General features: G+C 47.8%; 1 protein-coding gene across 8 annotated transcripts in view; it reads right to left on the minus strand.

Annotated features, from left to right (window-relative positions):
• Positions 1-24,794, minus strand: part of MVB12B (multivesicular body subunit 12B) — a 57,525-nt gene that overhangs the window by 24,151 nt on the left and 8,580 nt on the right. For all 8 annotated transcript variants that reach the window (XM_064676492.1, XM_064676496.1, XM_064676498.1 and 5 more), the window contains 5 exons: positions 22,836-22,943; positions 19,758-19,854; positions 16,694-16,823; positions 16,277-16,399; positions 5,309-5,406 (listed from right to left, as the gene is read on the minus strand). In XM_064676492.1, the coding sequence (XP_064532562.1) occupies positions 5,309-5,406; positions 16,277-16,399; positions 16,694-16,823; positions 19,758-19,854; positions 22,836-22,943 (556 nt within the window). The remainder of the gene's footprint in view (positions 1-5,308; positions 5,407-16,276; positions 16,400-16,693; positions 16,824-19,757; positions 19,855-22,835; positions 22,944-24,794) is intronic.

Genomic DNA, 24,794 nt, shown 5'->3' on the forward strand with positions numbered 1-24,794 from the left:
GATCATTAACATCAGTTTTCTACTCTCTGCTGCCTCCAGAGAGCTGGATTAGAAATCAGTGTAGAGTGAACGCCCAACCTCACTGCAGTGCCTGCAGGAGCAGCCCATCCTCCTGCACATGGACCCCAGCTCGCTCGGCCCTGTGCCATGGCCAGACCCTGGCTCACCTCACCCCCGTGCCCTGGCCAGACCCTGGCTCACCTCACCCCCGAGCCCTGGCCAGACCCTGGCTCACCTCACCCCCGAGCCCTGGCCAGACCCTGGCTCACCTCACCCCCGTGCCCTGGCCAGACCCTGGCTCACCTCACCCCCGTGCCCTGGCCAGACCCTGGCTCACCTCACCCCCGTGCCCTGGCCAGACTCTGGCTCACCTCACCCCCGTGCCCTGGCCAGGCTGCACCAGGCTGAGCCCCTCTGCCCCTCCCCAACAGGGCCCTGCCCCAGGGCCTCCTGTTGTGAACGTTCACCTGTGCGACCCAGCAGGTGAACTTGGACCAGAGCATCCCCTGGCAAGTGTTTCCCCCTCCAACCCCTCAGACCACAGTTTGCTCTGGCCTTTATAGAAAGTGTCTTAAAGAGGGAAACAAATAATAAATATTATAAATAAATATTTATATATAAAATATAATAAACACCCATTCAAGTAAATATTTACCTCCTTAAGGTAATAAATACTGGGGTGTGATTCCAAAATAAACAAGGGAGAGCTGTGGAGGAAGTGGCACCTGTAAGAGCTGCCCATGGAAACCTCCTCCTCCGTGGTGTGCTGGCACACACCTCCAGCCAACACCAGGCTATGCTGGCAGCCGGCCGTGCTTCCCCTCCCTGGTGCTCAGCCCAGCTTCTCACAGAAAAAAATACTCACACAAGTAATTGTGTTAGTAATGTGGTTAAAGACAATCACATAATAATACCTTTAAGGTAAGAAATATATGCAAAGACATCGCTGCATCAAATGACTGCTCCAAAACCCAGTGTTCCTCAGCAAATGAACGGCTGGTGCTGCAGCCTTGATCCCAGCATGGACATTGCTTTATCAGTGGATAAAGTGTGTGATGCTTTGGGATGTGACAGCTAAGCTCCAACCCAGAGGACAACTCTGCCTGTAATCAGATTTTGTAATCCAGAAGGTTTCCGTTTCAGTGGCACTTACAGAGCAGAAAACTTATGGAGGCAAGATCCTGAGAGGCACCAGCACGCTGTGCTGGAACCCAGTGCTTAGTTACTTCAGAGTGTTAGAGCCCATTCAATTAGTGGGGCCTGCAGGAATATTTGCATTCCTAAATCTCCAGGTTCCTGAAAGGGTTAAAGCTTATTATTAGCATATAATTTACAGGTCCCTTCTCCCAGGAAAGAAATAATGCACAGTAAATGCCACATTCATTTTAATAATACATGTGGCAGTCTGTGCCCAACATCTGCACAAAGGTAAAGCAGACAGATTTTTTTGACATGTCCCACTCTGCCATCGAAACACAGGTTTTTTGTTTCGTAAGTGACGGAAGGTTTAATCAAGAAAGCAGGCAATTCATCAATCGAAACAAGGCTGCTCACACCGCCCTGACAGCACACACATGGTTTTATACAGAAGAAACCTGGCCACCTGTCAGCAGCACCTTTTACATCAGGATATACAAATACACTGAGTGATCAATCCTCCAGCTCTTCCCATTCATTTCTTCGTTTTCTTATTATATTTTTCTTTATGCTAGATGTTGCCCTCATTCTCTGCAGGGATAGATGGGAGACAAGGCAAGCTATGGCTGTTTATACACTATCATAAAAATTTATATACCCTTAGAGTGACTTATTTCCCTTCTATTTGAGTACCATTATTATAAATAATTTTTCACTTCATTCAGGAATTTTCCCTGTATGTTATTATCTGTGCCTGCCTGCGAGAGCTGCCTCTCCCTCACTGTCCTTGTGCCTCTGATAAGCCAAAGCAATATGCAGGCAGAAGATGCTCAAGTCTGAAATGAAGGCAGTATGTAGTCACAACAACATCTTAATTAAGCTGAAGGCCATGAGAAAAGACTGTGCTGTGAAATACTGAGCCATGTCTGCTGACAGGTCTGTCTGGAGTGAGGCATTCTTCTTCCAGCAGCTGCACATTAAACCTGTCAGCTCCTCAGCACCCCGCTCACAGCAGCACCCACAGACCTTCTGCACATTAACTTAGAACTAATTCTGCCTTTTGCTCTGGGACATGTGGCACGAGGTGGGACCAGCAAAGGTGCTGGGCACAAGGATGACACCAGCAGTGCCAGTGCTGCACTGCCATGGCATTGGCAGGCTCCTGCTGTGGGGTCTGGGCAGTGCTTCCCTATCTGCACCCTGTCAGGGACTGACTTACTAGTTTACTGCACCAAGAGAAGCCTCCTTAACTTTCTGGTCACCCAATGTCTCGTTGCCAAGACTGGCAATGACAAAAGGCTAGTTAAAAACTGTAATTGTTGCTTTCAGGACCATTTTTAACCTGACTCCAGTTTTGTGCAAACAACAACTGCATTACACAGTCCAAGGGGTAATGGGCAGTTCCAGGAAGGAAATGGTCATTCTGCCAAAATGTATTTGAGATAGAGAGTAGGACTGACAGCCAAAATTCATGTCACCTTCCACAAACATGCTGAACCCCAGCTTAAAATGTTTTCATTGACTACTGAGAAAATCTTAGGTGTCTACAGAGAGTGAAGCGAGACCACGCTGCAGCTCTTCATTCCAGCCCTCCCTTCCTGAGCAGCTCCTCCTGTGCCCACCACAGACTAAGGCAATACCAAAACTGGGAGAGAAGAGACTGTTCTCAATGCCTTTTGTTTCCCTCACCAGCCCCAGAAGCTGCTCCACTATGCTGGGAGCCAAGAGAGGGAGCCCACAGGCCTGTCTGCCACACAGGCACAGAGGAATCCTGTGCCCGCCAGACCCCGTGTCCCCTCACCCACCACACCGGCCACTCGCCACTGCCGCACCCACCCACCCCGGCGGGGATCCCACCGCGGCAAAGCCAGCCTGGCAAAGCCTGGCCTGGCAAAGCCAGCCTGGCAAAGCTGGCCTGGCCTGGCAAAGCCAGCCTGGCAAAGCCGGCCTGGCAAAGCCTGGCCTGGCAAAGCCGGCCTGGCAAAGCCTGGCCTGGCAAAGCCGGCCTGCAGCACAGCTCCGGCGGGCACTCCTAAATCTCCCGTTGCCATGGCACTGCAGCGAGCACTGCAGACAGACCGGACCGGCTGCACACAGCACCAACGGAACAGGAAAGTTGGGAATGGTTTCCACAGCACCGTCTGGGGGCTAATCCACCTCAGCAAGGTTTAAGCACACAAAGGGAATTGTCACAGCACCTCATTGCAGCTGCTGACAAGGCAGCCACGGCCAGGAGCTGTGCACGAAGATCCTGCCAATGCACGGGATGTTTCATATGACAAGACTCTTTCTTTGGAAAGGGCTCACAGCTGCAATAGCCATTACAGCATATGCACAACTCATATAACAGCATTTCAGGACAAGAATGTGCAATTGGAGGAAAAATAAGAGTTATATACTTTGAAATGTGCTCATGCAAACATGAAGAACTAATGCCCTGCCCAGTTCCATAGGCCTGTTTTGTGCTTTGGCTGTAATGATCTGGAAAAGTGTTCAGGCTCTTTGCAAAGGGCTCCTCAGGCTGTGCAGTGAGCAGAGGCAGCCCTGCACACCCTGGAGCAGGGTCTCTCGCAGTTACACCCACACAGAGCTGCTGTTGGGCATTTGGTGCTTTCCCAGGAGAGAAAACACAGCTTCCCATCTCCATGCAGGATTGTCTCGTGTGAACACAGGAACACACCTTCCCTTACATTTCCAAATCTATTAGGGCAGGAGAGTAACAAGAAAAACAAGGACTGACAAGAATTATGCAATTGTTAAATTCTATCTCTTTAGGAACCCGAAGCTGCAGTTTCAGGCAGAGATTACCTTTTAAATAACCCTTTGATTATGGTACATGAATTAATGCCATGTTCCCATGTTACAAGTGTCACTCACTATTAATAGCAAAAACCTGTGAATGGCACATTTTTGTCATCTTCTCTTCCCTGATTATGCACAAGCAGTACCTACTGCACAGCCCACTGAATCCACTGCTGCTTTTTCTGGGTTTCCAAACTGTCCTAAAATCTCCTTCAGCCAGAAGAAGGGACTGGACTTTCAATACGTTTTGATGGAGTCAGGTTTAAAGGCAATATTTTTTTCCCCTTTCAAAAACGACATAACAAAGAGAAAATTGTGGCTAAGTGTGACTCCACCATGCCTATCACAATATTTGTTCAGGTGTACTCCAGTACTCCAAAAAAAGATAACTCCAAGGAAAACTGCTGCACCCCAGCAATACCCAGCCAAAGCACAGCACATGAGCTGGCCCCTAAGAGAAGGGGGGAGTGAAACACACTCCTGGGCCACAGCTGCACCCAGCAATTTTTACTCTGCAGGACCAAAAGTCCCTTTGCTTTGGTCCATGAACAACTCCCAGACCACACAGCTCTCAGCACATCCAAGAGTGATAGAGTCCATGAGGTACAGCTCTAAAGCATCTCTCAGAGGCAGTTCTTCCTGGGCCCAGAGAACCTGGCTACGTTTCCTTTGAGCTCACTCTTCCTTATGGAGAGTGAGCACTTGGAGCCAGGACCTCCTCCCGAAGAGCAGAGCTGCCAGGGACAGGTCAGAAGCACCCCAGCTCCAGAACAACCCAATGCATGGTTGTGAGACACAATAACAGGTACCTGCACCTGCATGGAGGAAGGAACAGGCTTGACCCTCCCCACTCTATTTCAATAAACAACTCCCTGCAGATTAGTACTAGTTAAAAACAAAAATTAGCTAAAATTTAATTGAAGGCTTTTCCCATGTTGACATCTGGAAACTATCGCTGGCTCTAGCATTTGTCTACTGGTTTGGAATGGTGAAAGCTGCAGCTAGAGAGACCAAGCATGCATGTGCAAACGTAGCTCTCACAGAGAACCCAGAACTTCCATATCCTAACATCTAACTCCAAAAGTATGTGCCAACGTTGCTTGCCATCAGAGCTCTCATGTAGCCCCTCGGCAGGCTGCAGCATCCCTCCTCAGGGGCTGCAGTCTCCCTGGGCATCAGTAACACCTCCTGCTGGCAACACCTGCCTGGGGTCTCTCTGCACCCCAGCTGCTCTCAACTATTAAATGGCACTGATCAAAAGCTGATGTTGTTCCATGGGTACCACACACCTGGTTGTTTGCACGTGCAGGTTTGCTGTACTTGGCTACACTTCTGATTCCACAAGAGCAAAGAAGCCGTGGCAGCTCACCTGAGATTGCATACAGGTTGGAGTGCTGGTGCTCCAGGTCCAGGCGGGTGCTGTGACTCTTGCCCCGAAAGCTGGCCGGGAGTGTCAGCGAGATATGCCTGAGGGAGAGAGAGGGGAATTGGGGATGATGTTACTACAGAGCAGAAAATGCTGCTGCTGTCAGCTCGCTCCAGCCTGATGACTCCAGTCAGGTAAAGCAGCAAATATTGATATTAACATTGCTTCCAAAACTGTCTATAAATTCTACACGCAACGTCAGCCTCCTCCACCCCACTGAGCATTGGGCTCAGCCAAAAACTGAGGGATGCAACAGTGACCATCTACCCATGGTGAAGCATCCAGCCCTGGCAGGGCATCCACCCTGAGCAGGGCATTTGCCCCTGGCCAGGCACAGCAGCTCCACTCGAGCCAGCACCCAGGAACAGCCCACGTGGCTTTTCGCTTTTAATTAAAATCCGTATTTTTCTAATGCAGATCCCAGGTCTGTGTGAATTTTAATAAAATGTTATCATTAATCTTCTGGACTGTGTTGCCACACATAATGAAGAGGCTCCCTCTTCACAGAGGGGTTCAGTGCAGCACGAGGCAGTGGCAGCAGCTCCCACCTCACCCGGACACAGGCAGACCCTCAGCATCACCCTCCTGCCAGAGGGAGAACCAGGTGACCTTTGTGTCCTCCTGGAGTCCCTGTGTGTGAGACAGGGCCCTGTGTATTCTCCAGCAGAGCATCAAACCCATGTCCTCAGCCAGCAGGTTTTATCTACCACATGAATCATCTGGAAGTTATCTGTCTTTAAAAACAGGACACATTTTGGGAAGAACTATGTATTTTTAGCCCTAGATGCAGCTGATGGTGAACAGCACAGATAAAATAAGAAAAAGCAAACATCAGTCTGAGTTTGCTTGTGCTTCCCAAAGCTATTTCTAACCAAAAAAAGATGGTGTGAAAATATATTTGAATTTGGCTATCAGTCTGCTGTTTAAAACACAATCCACATGAGAGTCTCTGGAGAAGCAGGTTTGTCATGAACACACTTTAAAACAGGAGACCACTGCCTGTAGGCATGACACACTTTTCATTTGGTTTTTAATAGCAGTACCCAAAAATACTTTCCAAGGCACCGAAACAGCCAATAGAAAGACTTTGAATTTCTCTGGTCTGTAGGGGAACTGCTTTCTTCACCACAAACAGAACAGCAGGAATTGTTCTGGAAGCAAACAAAGCAGATCTACTTAAAAGGGCCATTTCTAAGGAGAGTATTTTTTAGAAGTTTGTACCAGCTTGTGCTGCAGGAGAGGCCGACCCCTGCCCTCCAGACAGCCTCCTGCACAGCCCTCTGCCACGCTAGGGAGGTGACACAGGTCCTCTCAGCCAGGGCATTGCAGGGTCTGTCCCACAGCCGGCTCAAGGCAGCACTGCCTGAGCACCACAACACAGCCCTTGGCTCCAGAACGCAGGCAGCAGCCTTCCAGCACAGCTCTGAGCGATCTGCTTGCAGAGAAATCTCTGCAGCACAGCCCCAGTGGGTCCCACCGTGCCAGGCAGCTCACACACACACAGAGCAGATGGAGGGGGGGCACGTGCCACACATGCAATGCAAACCTGCCAGGACCTGACCACACACACGCCTGTGGCAGCAGCAGGAGTGCCCAGCCCTCGCTGCCCAGCTCCACAGGGAACCCCCTTTCTCTCCATTTCACAGGGACTGATGTTAAGACACACTGAGGAATCCCGTGGTGGCAGGGGCACGACCAAGGTGATGGGGAGCACACATGCAGACCTGCCCTCAGCAGGCAGCACTCCCACCACTGCTCCTGGGGCTGGGGGGCAGTGCCAGCCCAGCCTGGACACCAGGGGCTTGACTGTGGCTGTAAACAATGGCCTGCATCCCTGCCCTGGGGGCCACTTGCCATTCCTGAGGTAGGACAACTGGGCATTCCATTGCTCCCACTGAGCTGCATGTGGACAGCCAGAGAGAGATCTCCAAGAAGAACATTAGCTGCAAGCCTACAAGACAGGGCAGTGACTGCTGGATGGAAATCAGGTCTCCCCTTCCCCCTGTCCTTTTACAAAAGCATGACTTTGTAGGGAGAAATAGGAAACAAAGCCTAATTTATTTTAAATTAATGCAAACTTTGGCCAGGATCAATATAACTTATACCTACAAAGTTGATTGCATAATACATTTTCCTTATGTGTTGTAAGAGCCAAATAATTTTGCACTGTAGAAGACAAAAAAAAGAGGCTGCCATTGAAAAGCAAGAAAATCCCAATTACAAAGTCCCCAAGTTCCTAAACACATATCGTGGAAGTATGTGCAGCTCTGCGGCATATGGCAAATCAATTACTAGTTCAAATTTTAAAACAAAAACATGGTAAATGTGTTGCACAAATAATCAAGAACAACGGTTTGGTTTAGATTACAGCGGCCACTAGAGTTTTGAATACAATTAATCATCATTCCAGGCAATGGGAAGCCATACTGACACTTATTCCTAATTTGAATATTTAATTAGGGTGAAGTTCTTCATCAAATTACCACAGAACTGGGAGGAAAGCCTAAAAGATTTAAACAATTACTACTTTAACCCTTCCACAACTTCTCACCTGTGAGCACAACAATCTTTCTACTGTTTTGCAAAGCTGGAACACGCTCAGGCAATGTGACAAGACAGCATGTAAAAGGCACTACAAATATCCTGGGAAAGGGGCATGGACACCCGGCATCCCAAAGGGCTTCTCTGCCAAGGCCAGGCTGGCACAGCCTTCTGACTGCCTGTGTTCCTTGGCCTTTACCAGAGCAAAGCTTTCGGGCCACATCTCTATTTTAGCAGCAAGTGTGGTTCCTCCCAGGGCTTTTGTGGTTTGAGGTTTGTTGTTGTTCAAGTTTGTTACTGGTTTGGTTATTTTCAAGTGAAGAGCCTGTCCAAAACCATCCAACAGGCTCCTGTGCTGAGGGACACCGAAGCTGCCACCCACAGCTGACCTGGCACAGCCGCCCGTTCCTGCCTGGGAGTGTCCCAGCTCTGGTCCTGCACCGGGAGCTCATGGGATGGGGCTGGACCCTGGTGCTGCTCCAGACCTGCTGCACCTCCCAGCACCCCATGGGCATCCTCCCTCTGCACAGCCCTGCCTCCAATCGCTCAAACACCCCTTCATGTGCTGTATTAATCCATACGAGAAAATCTCTTTTAATGAGGAGTGATATATAGTTATGAACTCTCTAGAGCCATAATTAGAGCAAACTAATTGAAGTTGTGTTTTGACACACTTTCCAAATTCACGGGTACTGCATGACATATTCACAACACTACTGCTGCACACCGTGGTGACAGCAAAATCATTAGGCTAATAACACTTATTTGCATTCTGATCATGCCAGCGGCGGCCGTTAAATGCTGCCTCAACCAGTGCTCGTTTACTCAGAAAGTTTCCACTGGAAGATATTAACAGTAATTATTAGTACTTTAGCGAATCTCTGATGTTAAGGAATGGCAACTTGCATTAACTATCCCCATGCCAATTATCTTCCTTTTCAACTGTCACCAGAAGCAGCTTTCCCCCTCCCCAAAAGGAAGCGATGAGGTGATTTGGTGCTGCAGAAGGACTGGATGGTCCTGGTGAGGCCAAGCACAGGGCTCCAGGCTGTCCCTCCACAGCTGAAGTCAAACCCACTGCTTCAGTACTGCTTCAATGCCAAAGATATTTTTCTCCAGCATACAATAACTTCCAGACAACTTAGAATGATCCTACTGCAACAGCTCAGGACAGGGCAGGTTTAACCATTCTCTTCATTTCAGTTGCTCTTTTAGTCAGTAAGTCCACAGAAGAAGTCAGCATGTGATGAGGAGATCTTTCACGTGCAGGTGAAGGGGATTTGAGGTCTGTGCACATTATGGCCGCTTTTTGAATGTTTTTGGAGAGTAACTCACATAAAACAGGCCCAGGAATGCCTGACAGTTCCAAACTGGTTAAGAACTGTCTGCAGGAAGGTGATGGACTGCTTTTGAAGTGAGGGGGCAAGTACTCATAAAAAGGAACAGAGGATCACAAGGGGAAATGCCAGATATCAAAGGATGCTTCATAATTCATATAAAAATATCAACAATGCACAGCAAAAGCTGAATGGTAAGATGGGCTTCAGACCCAGCAGTGACAGTTGGGTGGTACAAGTGTGGCACCCAGAGCAGCACCTGAACCATCAGGCAGCAAAGTTTGTTTCTTTCACAATGACCTTCAGAACAGAAAAACCTTCAGTCTCATAGGAATACCTTCCAAAAAAAAAAAAAAAAAAAAAAAAGGACCCTGTTTTCCATAATCAATGATCATGGAAGGATCACGCCTCATGAAAAAACTGAGGACAGAACAATTAAATTCCAAGCTGTAGATGGCTGAAAACACACCTAAAATGAGTTAGTATCAGGCTGCAGCTCTCAAGAAACGTAATCTAACTCAAAAGCTTTGCCTATGGAGACTGGAAAAGGCCCATTTCTAAGAAAGGAGCTGTTGGGATTCCACAGACTGGCATCAGAAGACTTGGCAACCACCTGCTGTACCGGGAGGCATTTCCCAGACCGCAGCTCACAGCCCAGCAGGTATCTGTAGTTCCGGCAGTGGCCAGATCCCAGCTACAGTATTTATTCACAGCCCTTAACTTTGACTGTGCTGGGGTGCTGTGCTGCCAGAACACCTACCTCATACCCCAAAGAACTGCAATGAAAACCAAAACTGCGAGGCAAAAATCACCTCGGGTAATGGACTTCATTCCAGACAATCTATTCTAATCGTGTAAACCAAATACTTAAATACTTTCTAAAACCTTCCTGACCCTTTCCCTAAAACAAGCAACATATGGGCTTTGCAAGCATTTCATCTCATTCCAAGCTACTAAAATATCCTGTTTCCTAAAAGTCAATGAGAACTGGGGGTGCCAGATTCAGATTTTATAAAAGCCCAAATGCAGGAGAGAATGAAAAAGGGAGTAAGCAATTCTTTCCATGTTCAGATCTCCCTGTTTAACTTTCCCAGCTGTAGGAAGGGAGGAAGGCAGCACGTGTTCTGTGCACTGTGCCCCCTGTGTTCCCCTCCCCAGACACCCACGCCACGACGACAGGGGTGATGTTGCACTCCCCATCAAACAAGAGCAGCCACTGGTTGAACACACAAGCCCCAGTGATGTTCAGGAGTGCACATGATCTCCTGCAGACCAGCAACCCAAAATGGTTGGGCCTAATGCAGAATGAAGCTCCTGCAGCTTCCTCTACACGGGGATTAATTCAGATCAGAGGACTCGAGTAACTAGGACAGAGCAGCTGCCAAACAATAGAAAAAACCCAACGAGTTTAATATACACCGCTTGGAAGTCTGAGCTGCAGCCCATTAAATCCTTATAGGCAGAGGCTGCATCAAAGAACTGAGACCTTGCACTGCAAGCACGAAGTGCTTATGAAGTGGTTGTCTCAGCTGAGCAGCGCCGTGTCTCGGGAGGCTGCGGCGGGAAGCGCGGCTTCCACATCCTTCACGAGCTGCTCTCCAGAGTCAGGAGTTTTCAGATAATGAAGCAGTAGGGAAAAATTGCCAAACAGCAGAAATACTCCAACAAGATAAATTACACACGGTGCAAGCTTCCTCGGTTAGGATTTTAAATTCTGTCAAATTAATCAGCACAACAAAGCCCAGGCTCACGTGCACAACGCAGAGCCCCTCGCAGAGAACAGCCCCTCCCAGGGGCAGGGGGAGATGGGGCTGCTGCCCAGGCCTCTCAGCTCCTGGGTGCTACAGGCAGAGCCTGGCCCATGGGAACACTGACGCTTCCCCTGCAAAACCTGTTAAACAAATATTCCACATAAAGACTCATTTGGGAAGAGCACATTGTCAGCACTTTGCCAGTAATAAATAATGACAGTCCAAACACTTTACTAAAAGCAATAAACTCAAGAAGTGTTTTGGAAAATGGTGAAAAGTGACTGATTTAAAGAAGGAAATATCTGAACACAACCACATGCACTTCAGGGTGAAAGTGCAGATTACAAATCAGCAGTGGCAGAGATCACAGTAAGTAGCAGACAACACACAACTTTTAGGAAAAAATGCTCAATACCCCCACAGGGCTTATTTAAAAACCCAGAGTACAGCTTCTCTGAGCGGATACCTTCGGTTTGGACTTAACAACCCTATGCTATGCCCTCAGAAAAACATGCCTCCAGGAATAATGCAGTATAGCAAGAATAGGGCTCTATAAAGAAAAATGACTCTTCACTTAGAGCACTCCCCAAATTTTTCAACGCATTCTCAAAATCAGCTAAATAAATCAGGATCCTTCTAACTACAGTTCATGGCTTTCCTTCTCAGCTGCTGCAAGGGACTCTTGTGCCTGGAAACCAACTATATTGTTTAAACATTTTTTCCTAATCATCATTTTCTACCACTAAACCATACTGGACTGTGACCAATTTTTGCACGTCTTCATCCAGCTGAGCTGGACACAAGCCACACGGTCAGTGCCGTTTCATAACAAATCCTTTATGGGAACCAGACCCTGGAGAAATGTGTGCCAACCCCGCTTAGCCACCCAAACCATCATGTTCAGATCTGCACAGCCTGTACGCATCATGGACATTTCATCCTTACATTTCCCTCTTACCATCCCCACAGAGAGCATCCATAGAAACACTTCCACCAGGATTCCGCTTACTGTTTCAGTCTCAGGGTTTTTAATCCATTGCTGCTAAGATGTGACCTCAGTCCTTATGCCATCCTTGGCTTCTGGTAAGTATGTGATTTAAAAACTAGGAATGTTGTGTTGTGTTTCGTGATGCAAGTGATTTGAGCATTCAAGTCAGATAATATATTCAACATGTAATAATATAATTACTATATTGTATTTTTTGCTTGATCTTATAGGTCCTTTCCAACACAAAAGATTCTATGACTAGCTGCAAGTCAGAAGGTGGTTGTACTTTAGAGCTCTCCTGATGAAACAGATTAGAAAACACAACTCCATCAATGCAGTGCTTTGCAGAAAGGATCCCACTCACAGTGTTTCTCAGAGCAGTTTCCAGTCACACCACAAACATCCATCCCAAAGTACTCTTTATCTGGCAGCATTTGGTTCAGATGAGGGATTTAAGGCAGATCCCCATGGCTCTGTGGAAGCATCCTGGCCCTCAGGTCACTGACAGTGGCTGCCCCCAGGCCATGGCAGCTTTCTCAAGTCTCTTCTTTCTTTCTCAGCTTCTTTCTACACCAGAGCAGAAAAGCACTGAAACCCTGGAACCTTTTCCCTTATGGACTCTTCATAAAAATCTATTTTAAATGCCTTAAAGAAAAAATTAATATAGTTATTTCTAAATAATAGGGTAGCTACTTAAAAAATAGGGAAGGCAGAAGACTTCCCACTTCCCTTCCATTACTCCATTGCACAGTCAGGCTGGCACATCCCAGCCCCAGCTCCAGTCTCCTCACTGGCTCGTTGGTGCTGCTTTTATGACCTGCCACAACTGCACATCATCAGCCTGCAGCAGAAAGCCACACACTGATCCCTTCCCAAGCTTACACCACCAACTTCAAACACCCTTAATAAATCAATTTGAAAAATCAGACTTCTCTGCCTAGCAAGGAAATTTTTACATTCCTCAACATGAAGCTCTACTGGGAGCAGAGAACAGCAGCAAATCTTTTCCTTTTTCTAAGGAGGGGCAGTTTAACTAATGAAAAGGTAGCTGGGAGCTCAGGAGGAAAATTCACACATCTTGCTCTTATTCCAGGGAATTAAGCAGGGCAATGGCTATCTACTAATCAAAGCCAAAGTGGCACTTCCCTGGTGCAGTGCTCTGCCAGAGCAGTGTTTGAAGACCTGAGCACTGGGTGGCACAGACAGATCTGCTCCACACAGGGAGGGAAGGAGGGACCCAGAGCTGCCAGGGCTGAGCTGTAGCACAAACGAGCTGTTTCTGTGGGTTTTCAGCCCTGGGGGTCAGGCACGAGCCAAAGCACAGTGGCTGCACACTGGGCCCGGGCGCAGGAGGAGGCAGGAGCAGGGAGAGGCTGCCCGGACTGGGGCAGAGCCCAGAGGAACCACCATCTCCCCTGGACAGGCCAGCACGGGTCCCTGTGGCCACACAGGAGTTGCTGTGGGACCAGCACCTGCCTGCAGCTCCCTCCAGCCCGGGCAGTCCGAACACCTGCTGCACAGGCATCCCGGGAAGGAGCTCTGCCCTTCCGAACAGCTGTGCTAGCACACGAGAGGAACGCAAGGAGATTGCAGCCAGATCTTCCCTCTCCTCTCCCTGGTAAGCCATTAACCTTTTGGATGACAGCCTCACAAACCAAATGACTGAATGACTCAGGGTCAGTGCAAATCTACATTTTCAAAACCTGACATCTACAAATAAAAGTTGTGACTGAATCCCAAGCCTCTCCAAGAGGGAGATTAAACACCTGTGACGCATCATCTGCAATCAGAGTGCTCCACTTCCCAAAGTATCCATCACAGATTGATAACATCCATGCAAAAAGTTAAGTGCAATTATGTCTGTCACTGTAAAACACACTCTGGCAGCACTGGTTGACATCTTGCTTGCAGCTGACAAACTGTGAGCGGGCTGTTTGAGTGACAGTGGCAGAGGCTCCTGAAGGAATGTGCTCCCGAGCCACAGAAGCCACCCAATGCTCAGACACCACAGCTGGGATGAAGCCACTGCACAGGCAGCTGCAAGGCAAAACTGCTTAAGGTTGCTTCCAAAATGCTGGACCTGGACTTGAAGAGGAGAACATCACCCACGAATCCTGCTCCAGCCTACTCCAACAGAACCTGAGGTATGGCAGGGCTGAGGCCAGAGACACTGCTCAAACACTTGTGACACGTGCTGTTCTTCAAGTCCCCACCCATGCACTGGCAACCTTCAATGCACAGGCTAGGTAAAGCAACAGTGTGCCAAGGGCCAGGTGAGTCAGCTGTTACCAGCACCTCTTCTGGGGGAGGATTACCCTCCTGCTCCCCAAAGCGATGCTCCCACACAGCACAAGTCTCGTGCACAGAGCAGAGGAAGTTACATCCAACTCCCCTGTGTGACTTGAGCCTACAAAAGCCACCCTTCAGCAGCAGGACAGGAAACTGCAAGTGCATTTCTCCAGGCTGCCATCAGTGCCAAGAAGCTGTCGCAGGATTTGGAGAGAAAAGAAGGAAAGCAGCTTGATGTCTGCACAGTGGCATGGCCATGCTCCACAGCACAGCATGCCACCCTCACCAGGATGTGCCAGGGCTGCCCTCAGAGGCCATTAAGCCAGGTGCCTGCAGTAGAAAACACCAAGGAGAAGAAGTGGCTGAAAAATACCACATGCAGTCCTGCACGACTCTCAAACAAAGCCTCTCCTTGTGCAGCCCTGACTGTGAGCCATAACCCCGTGACAGGAGCAGCAGAAGCAGCACTGCTGACGTGCAGCAAGCTGTGCAGGTCACACCTCTGACACATGACCATACTCTGATGTGCCGCCATCCACCACCATCAGCACCTCACACCACAGATCAGAGGGGCTGGTGCAGAAATAAACATCTCCCACAGTAAAAAGTTCTTCCATGTTGGAAGGTTATGTTGTGCAGAACACTGGTGTGTTTTACTGGTTTAGCTTATATGCAGCATTACCAATTGTTCTGAAGCACCCAGGTATACCATCTTAATTTAGAATTATTCTATAATGCCAGACAGCAACTGAGGAAAGCAGCTGAGATATGTTACCATCCCAACATCAGACTCTCCACAGCACTCCATGTGGCACTGCTCACCAGTTCTCCCTCAGCACTGAGGCAGCTTCAGAACAACTCACTGCTGTTCCTGTCAGGATATATCCACATGGAATAAAACAGCAAACTGGCTGCCAGTGTCAGCTCCTCTCTCTACGGTGAGGTAAAAATAAGAGGTTACTTCTGACTACAATCTTTCTCAAATACTGTGTTGAGCAACTCACCACATTGCTGATAAAGTATTAAAAGAGGCTTTCAAGTTGTCTGTGTTCCCTGTAATAATGAAATATTTGCAGGATGCACCTTTATATACATTTATATTTCTTAAAAAATATATTGGATAATAAATAATCAGAGTAAAAAAACCAGACATGAAAGATGCTTTGAATGATCAGGCTGGTGGTGTAAAAGTTACCTGTAAATCACACACAGGGTGTGAGAGTGGAGCTGGCTACAGACAGGTGGGTTTTACTAGGAAGCATTAATGTAACATTCAATTATTCCACTGCACACTGGCTGGTTTAACTCAGCCAAATTAGAATACATTTTATATTGACTATTTTGACATTTGCTTTATTTGGCAAGTAAAACAAAACTGATCCAATTTCCTTGGAGCCATTGTAAACCATAAACTGTACAACAAGAGGTTATAAAATATATAAGCCTTGTAAACACTTCAGACTGTCACTGATGCTCTGAGCTCTAATTCTGGCCCTGTTTCCAACAGCTCTGACACTGTTCTGCAGCCTTCCCTGCTCAGCCATAAAGTGACCCTTCTGCACTCAGTGATTAAGCACTGCCACTGACATTCTCTTGCTATGTTAATTTTTTTTTTTTATTGTGGAAATCTGCCCAGACAGGAATTTCTTGCAGACAGAAAAAGAAGATCTATGCTTTAAAATCAAGACATCTTTCTCTCTGATCTCACATGGCCTGGGCTGGCCTCTAGCTTGTGTCCAGCAGAACTTCAGAAAAATGTCTCAAGTGTACACACCTGCCTTAAAAAGACACCTGATACCTTTTTGAGGAGCATTTTACAGCAGTTTAAAAGCATAACTCTGAAATGATCTGTAAATCAAGACTCCAAAGGACATGAGCAATTTCCACCCATGTGATACAATGACCTTTGTACACAATGACCTTTGATTCCCCTGGAATTTCTCTCCTCTGTCTCTTCCGAAATTCTAGCTCTCAAGCAGAAGTGGCTGGAATGCAGAAGACCTACCTGGGCAGGTTGGGAGCAGGGGTGGAAGCTGGTGCTGGGGCAGGAGGAGCCGCAGGCTGAGCGGGGTCGTGGTTGCGTGGCACTCTGCCCATCCGGTACCAAATGCCCATGCTGTTCAGCTCCCTGGGGAATCAGCACAGAAGGCATCAGTGCTACAAACAAATGCTGCACATATGCATGAGCATCAAGCACTGACGTGTTTCACAGACACCTTAGTCAGTGAGAGCCAGTCTAACTGAAAAAAAGAGAATGAATTAATTCCTACCTTAAACCCAGCAACACTTGTACTTACTTGGACTTTTCTAACAACAAGCTTCAGCTCTTACAAACTACTACTCAGTAACTACAGGAACACAGGGTGTGTTGCCTTGGTACAACTGAACTTACAACAACAGCTTTGGAGTGAGGGTTACTTACCCTATGAATGTGTACTGAGGAGGGGCCTGTTTAGATCTTCCCAGGATTCGGATATCACAGATGGCTGCCTCTGTAGAATCTCGAGGGATGAATTTAATACACAGTCTCTTCTTTCTGAAAGCTATTTCTTCTGGAAAAACAATGCAGAACACAGGGTGTGTTTTATGCAAGATTAGGGTATAATGTTATTTATTGTCTCTCCACATATTAGGCAGACAATCATGGCAAGAACTGGTGCCAAAGAACAGACATGCCAGCAAACTAGTCAGTGCAGTGCCATTCAGCGAGGAATGTTTCATCAGGAGATGTGTTATGGGCACCACAATAACCAGATCTCCTCCTGCCCTCTGCAGAGATCAGCCCCCATGTGTGCCCAGTGCTGCCACACAGTGCTGAACGGAGGTGACTCTGCCAGTGCCACATACCTCTCGCACTCCCCTGCTCCTTCCCAGGTACTGTTTGCCTCACTGGCCTGGACAGATGTATCTATACATTTCTCTCACAAGCATCACCTCTAGGAATGTACCTGGAAGCACAACTGCTCAGTTCATTCTGCCAATTGCTTCCAACCAGTCACCTCCACCAAGAGGAGGGGCAGGCAGAGCCCACTGTGCAGAGAGGTCGAGGGTAAGAGCTGTCTGCCCAAACCTCACACATCCCAAGTGTTAGTGACATCTCCTGATGCAGTCAGCAGGCATGGAAATGATACTCCCACAGTGTTTGCCCTGGTTCTTCATAGGGACAAACCAGATTCACAAAGCAAAACTGCCAAGACCTCCAACGAGGCAGCTGTGCTGCTCTGACCTGTGCTCTGGGGGTGAACCTGCTGCACAGCCCTTTCTGTTACGTGTCACAGAGCAATTCCACTTCCTTCCATGTTATCCATCACGTAAAACTCAAGCCCATCAAAGTTAAGGCTTATCTGTATAATGAATTCACATATCTGCAGGCTGTCTGTCTGCATGCAGACACAATGCACAGCCAGCTCTGGGGCAGTCTGTGACCACAGGTGGCACTGGCACACAGAGACAGATTCACAGTGCTTGGAAACCACTGCTCCATCTCACCCTAAGGAGGCTCAGGGTGACCAAAATGAGGTTCCTGTTTGGATGCAGGCACTTGGAAGGCAGGACACAAGTCTACTGATAAACTGAAAATCTAAAGAGCAGATGCTGAATGAAAATCTGAAAACAACCAGCAACTACAAACAAGTGCCTGCAAAATAAAAACCCTTCAGCTTAATATGAATGAATATCTTCTAACTTAAAATACTGCTCTCACTTCAACAGATGGCAAGCAGCCCTGTCTCTGTAGGCTCCTCCTGTTTCGTAATCCACACCTTGGGAGAACAGCAATCCATCCCAGCCTCTGGAATGTGCTGCTGCACCAGCATCACCAACCGTACAGACAGTGTGAGGTGTGCCAATACAGCATCTGTGCATGCAGCTTGCAGTTACAGCGCTGCTTTAGAGATGGTAAATACCTGCATCCCTGAAGTTTAGTTCTTACCCTGATTTGAAAAACTAGGGCACCTGTTTGAAGTGCCTAAAACTGATTTTAGGAGCCTGGAGTTTAAGGCTCCCACACCTGAAAATTTTCTCAGGACCTAGTAAGGAGTTCTGTATTAAATATATTTACTGCAAGTCAGCTGCCACTTTGAGAGGAACACAGAGACACCTGTAACTTCAAATCTAACTCTGAACAAAATCAGTGCCTCTTATTTGACTTTCTCTGCAAGTACAAAGCTGAGTATTTGCTTTTGTCTGTGGTCTCTTTCACACTTGGCTGGAGTCTGCAGTCTCCAGCAAGTGTGGTTTAGGAGCTGGATTCAGTAGTTACACATGCTTAGCCAGAGTTAATTTTAAGTAAACCTATTATAAACAGTCAATCGAAGTGTGTTCATTCATGCCAACAGAGGCAGAGATATGCACTGCTTCCTTAGTACAGGCAGTGCCTCTGCTTTACAGACTGTGGGGTGACAACCCAATGCATTTCAAATTAGTAACAAAGCCCCCTTGCACCCTCCCACCAGGACTTTCACAGAAACAGCAGCAGCAGGCAGTAAGGCCCAGCACTCCCAACGGCGAGCAGGATAAGCCAATAACTCCACCTCACACCACATGTGCCCAGGGAGTGACCCAGGGGAATGGGCTGCAGAGCCTTTCGCTTCCAGGTGACAGGTTCCAATCAGAACCAGACTGCAGCGACTAAAAAACCATCTTCACATGCTGCAGCTCCAGATTCCCTGCAAAGCAGGCTCATGTAACCCCTTTCTGCTCGTTCCTAGGCTGGATTTCATCACTGACACACACTAGGACAGCCCTGCTGTGATCAGCAGCTGCACACTGAGCACCAGCACTGGTGTCCTCCATCCCCTCACACTCTGCTCCCACAGGGCTCATCCCCTGCCAGCCCCACGCCCTCGGTGCCCGCTGCAGAGCACAGGGGCTGCCACCAGACACAGCTCCAGCAGCCGCTGCCTCGAGTCCCAGGAGAGCTGAGCGCACTGTTTGGGAACTGCTCACTTAACTGTTGCAGTGAAGCGATTCTGCCTTGCAGAAATGAGAATGGTATTCCCCCTGGACACTGCACTTGTGCCTTCTCTCAGCAAGCACAAACATATCTCACCCCCCTCAGCACCACCTGGCAGGACGTGGGCCCTCGTTCGTTCACGGTGGGAGATGCAGAGCGGGTGTGCATGAACACAGCACCACAAGCACACCCCCTTCCTTTCAGTGCATTTGTGAACACCCCTCTGCTCCTGCAAGGCCCAGTCCACCCTTCAAAACGAAAAAATAAACTTTCTTTTCCTGCCTCAAAGCCGTGGGGCTCCAGCAGGCGAGTGGAGACAGCCAGGCAGTCCCATTAAACAGCTTGAGGAGTCCAAGGAAACCAAACTGCTTCACTGCAGCCTACAGCTGCCCCTACACATGCATATATCAATCCAGAGGGCAGCAGTGCCAAAAGCAACCCTCTGCTTGGGACACAGCCCGGGACACAGTCCTCCTCTGCCTGACCACACAGGCACTGGCAGAACAGGAGGCAAGAACAGGTATCAACTCACGTGTATCGATGGTCTCCTGGATGGGAATGAAGCCCACAGGTAAAGTGTCCTTGATATCAATGAGCTTCATATCAACCAAGACGTTGCCTAAATGACTCTTTGGAGAGAGAAAAGAAACACGTGATTATTACAAGGTCACCAGAATCAAACCCAGCTTTTCCCCCCTGCTGAACCACAAGATGCCTTGTCCAAGCACAGCTTTAAAAATGGTAAGAAGGTACCAAGCCAACCCTTGCAATGGTCCCTTCTGAAGGAACCAGACAACGATTGACTAGGAGATACCAGTCAACTTTCAGCATTCAAGATTTTAACACTTCGTTCACTGCCATACTTCCAGATATTTGGAAGCACAACCAAATTCTCTGCCTTGGAAAACTGCAGTTCAAAGTACCACCTCCACCAACTCATCCACTGAGCAGGTCACCTCAGTTCTTAGATACTCTACACCTACAACAGCAACAGCAGAAAGCATCACAGGACGATGGCTCATGCAGACACAGCCAAAGTTATTACGTGCATTAGCTAATTAGTACTGAACAGACATGGTTCTAGCTCCAAACAGCACACTCCAGAAGCACGGGCCATTTGGAATGAAGAACTTCATTTGGAGTCCATGTGAATTCTGAACTCATGCCTCATCCTATTAATCAAGGCTTGAAGAGCTCAGAGCACAATTCAAAGTGACAGCCTCCACAATGGTTTAGAGACCAGATTTTTTTTGCAGTTCTCATTAAAGCCAGCACTGCTGCCAACAATCTGGATTCACGTATGGAAGAAGAACACACTTTAGTTACTGCACAGCCCTTACAAAGAGAAATGCAATACAGAACTAAAATTTCATCCCAAGCCATCAAACCATATCAGTGAGTTTTACTGTTACTGGCTGCTAAGTACCTCCTTTAGTTTTTACCTGGCAGAGTTTTTCAGGCAAACCTCTACTCTGATTATTCCACTGAACTATTTAAAAACATATTTAAATTTGCAGGCTCTGAAATAAGGGGAGATCGGGTCTGTGTTTATTTTTTGGAGGTCCTGCATTTTATGGTCAACTCCTCAGCAGGAGGGCCAGCACATCTGCAGCCCTGTCCCACCAGGACGTGTGGCACACGTCCTTTGCTCATGGAAAGAGGCCGAGGCAGGGCAGCCCCACACGCCTCTGACCCTGCACGGCCAGGGCAGCTCAGAGCAAGCAATGCTGGATGCTGCCAAGCCTGAATGTGTCAGTTAACGTGGTCCTGGCACAGCAAACGGCAGATGAAGTGGTTGCTGCTGATTCATCTTTCATGTTTTATTTATCCAAGCTGTCTGGCTGTGTTACATCAGTGGCAACTTTCAGCTGAACCACCAATCACTCTTCCATCGGCAGCAGACAGGTAGGAGAGGTGCCTGCGAGGAGTTCATTAGCTCCTGGAAATGTGGGAGTAAGCACTGATGCTCTGCCACGTGCACAGGAGAAAAGGGGACAAAGCCCCCTGCTCGTGAGACCCACCATCCAGGACCTCATCACCACGACTCTCAGATACAGCAACAGCCTTATAATCCTCAGATATTGTTAACTGCTGAGAATGATGACTCTTCTAAAGAGACACTGCAGACTGGCTCTGCCATAACCCAGGTAACTGAGGTGCATTAACTCTGCTAACTACAACATGTTCTTCAGTTCCCAGTTCTTCAGAGTCCCCAGTGTTTTGGTAAACACAAAATAAACCTGAATGTAAAACTTTCAACCCATCAATGCCCACAGGAGAAGGAGCCTCTCCCCTCCCCTCCTTCTGGATGAGGGAATCGAGGCCCTTTAACCCTCAGAGGTTTTCAACAGGGACTATATCATATTCCCTGTGGCCAGAGAGGGCTGAGTGGTGGGGAAGCTCTTGCTTTAATTCATGCCTTATCAATATGAGGAAGGTACTCTCAAATCACACCAAGCCCAGGGCTCCTGCCAAAAGCCCAAAAGGCACCAGCTGAGGATATTTACACTGTCTCTGCAGTCAGCAGCTGCTACTGTCCTGTAATTATTTCTGACAACATCACATTTCAGGTAGCCACAGATACACCTAATATTCATATCAGCAGAAACCTTTCTGTTTAATAACCTCCCTGCCTATTCTGGGGCTGTTATTCCTGTGACTGCATGTACTCCAGAATGAAAAGCACAATTATTGTCCATCTACTCCAGGAAGCGATATCTAGAGGCAGGCAGGGAAGCAGATGGAATAAAGGTCAAATGCTGGGAACTGGTAGCCCCAGGCTCTCCTGTCAGGACCCATGAGCAGCCTCTGAAGCTGCCGTCACTTTTCTCTTCCCACTGCGCTGAAAGCACAAGTACAAAATGGTACCTCCAGCTCCTGACAACTGAGTCTCTGTGAATATCCAAACCACGACCAAAGGCAAGATTACCCACTAGATGGAGTGCATTCATTGCAGAAGTCAATAGTTCCCCCAGAAAAGAGAAAGTTTTCACACAAGCCTCAACCAAAACCACAGCAGAATGCATCAGGCCCTCCCTGCACAGCCTCCTCTCCTCCACAGAAGTGTGGGCAGACAACTGCCACTAATCACAAAATAACTTACGCTTAATAGTCACATCAGATTAAAACAATATAGCAGCATATGCACAATGTGGGCACATTTTCAAGAATCGGCAGCAAAAACAACAAAGAAAGCAAGTTAATCCTGCAAGAAAATATCCAGGATGCCCCAGGAGTCAGAAACTAACATTTCCTTCACCAACACTATCTCCAGGTTTTGTTTCTCAAGGTAATTTGGGTTAGAAATCCATCATGACCATGAATGTGCAGTGCCCACTGCTGCAGCAGGAAACATGAGTGTGAGGGGCTGCTGAAATGCAAACGTTCCCTTTTCTGCTGCTTTTATTGCAGATTTTGTCAGCAATTTCTTTCCATGAGGAACACAGACAAAATGCAAATATCCTGCCATTGCAGTTTGCCTCCTGACTCACCCAAACTCAGCGAAACGCCTGCTTGAATTATAATTGGCTCCATAAAATGAATCATCTTATGGGTAAGAGCATACCAGGCACAGATGCAAATCATGCAGATACTCAGCAAACAGACTTACATTTTCTTTTGAAAATGATCTGGTGAAGCACAGGTACCGTGTGACCTTGGATTTAAATAAGCCATCTTTCCAGAGGTCAGCATCCAAGCCATCTGCTGTTTGTGCAACCTGCAAAGAAGAGACAGAGGGAGAGAGGAGACGTGAGCTAAGATAAAGTTAATATATGTACAGTACTTCTTCCTCAGACCTCTCCTAATTAACAGCAGCTCGAACTCTCACAGCATCTCATTAGTTTCTTCACAAGGTGCAGCACAAAGAACTTCCAAGAGGAGGTATAAAAGGAAGTTCTAAAAATGCTGTCTCTCGGGAGCCCCTTGATTAAAGATGCTCTGACAAAGGCTACTCTAATGAGGAAACAGCAACTTGGGTTACAGTCTCCAAACAATAGTTTGGAAAAGTCAGCACATTGAGACTCTCATTACCACCCTACATGCAAGGGCACACCAGGCACGCTGCGAGGGTCTGTGGAGACAGAGCACAGAAACTGCCCCACCTCAAGACAATTTTCACAGAAACCCATCAAGGAATTCTGGCTTCAGGCCAAAAAGCTGCTTCCAGCAGATGAGGAAAGCCCCAGTCACCGGTGGATGACTGCAGCTCTTCCAAGTCTAATCTTACCGAGTGAGCCCTCGGTGCCAGAGCAGCCCGATAACAAAGAGCTGACATTGGTCGCCACTGTTTGCACCCCTGTTTAGTTGAGTGGAGACTGCACAGGGCATAGGAAGCAAGAGCTGTGTGCTGACAAGGCCTCTGATTATCGCCAGTGCGGGACAGAGACGCGTGTTCACGGGCTGATCCAAGCAGGGAAGTGCACTGGCTGCTCCCCACATTTCGGCAGCTGCTGTTTGCAAGCCCCAGCTCAGCTCAAGCCCTTGTACAACACACAGCTTTTGTGTTCAGGCCTCTGCAAAGAAACATGCCTGATTTTTAAACAGTCACATTTTAGAACAGGATTTTGCTGGGATTTTTTTCCTTACTTGAATTCCTTGAATTCAGCTCTTTCCTGAAGTGCTAGTTCAGGAATATGTAAAATCCACATGCATCTCCCTCCCCTACGGGTAGAGTCAGTCCTGGTGAAAATATATTCAGAAAATAATCTGCTTGGGAAAACTGCTGGCATATAGGGATGGTCAGCTTGAACTCCAGCCCTTGTGAGAAACAGTTTGAGGGACTAGATCTAGATTTCATCACTTTGTTCACTGGTATGGTTCAAGTTCTTTGTGCTAGCCAGTTTTGTTAAGATGCTCAAAAATCAACAAGCAGCAACTGATTCATGTGCAACTGCAAAACTGGTGCTACACGACTTGCTGTCAAATGAACTTTTTATCTAACTTCCGTAAGCTTGAGGAACTTCACATGACTTAACAACAATACCACATTTCTGAGGTGGACATATATCACTTCAATTGATAACATCTTCTCTACCATTTACTCCTCAGGGCACAGCTAAATCACAGCTGTCCAAGGCATCTGAAGGGCCCCTGCACTGGCACTGTTAACCCTCTGGAGAGGCCTGGCACTGTCAGAGTCCAAATTAACGATAAATAAACCTAAAAACCTCCAACCCACACCACACCTGTTTTTAGGAACAGCCCTGCCATTCTAACCCATCAAATATCTAATTCTAGTTGCTGAAATGCAACAGTCACAGGCAACATCCCCAGCAATGAGCCCTGAGTGCTCTGCTCTGCCTCATCCTGCTGAAGACTTTTTCCAAGCCTGGAGAATGCAAACATGCACGAACTTGTCAGAAAACTCATGGGGAGAGAAAACAGAGCAATATAAACAGGAAACTTCTTGCATCAGCTGCTGGGCTCCCGCAAGAGAGGAGGATGCCCTGCACCCCTGGAAGCAGTGCCATGGCTGAGCAGTGTGCCCTTGGGATAGGAGCCATGCCTGAGCAGCGTGCCCTTGGGACAGGAGCCATGCCTGAGCAGTGTGCCCTTGGGACAGGAGCCG

The sequence above is a fragment of the Pseudopipra pipra genome, chromosome 20 (assembly GCF_036250125.1).
Source record: "Pseudopipra pipra isolate bDixPip1 chromosome 20, bDixPip1.hap1, whole genome shotgun sequence".
In the NCBI taxonomy this organism is placed as follows: Eukaryota; Metazoa; Chordata; class Aves; order Passeriformes; family Pipridae; genus Pseudopipra; species Pseudopipra pipra.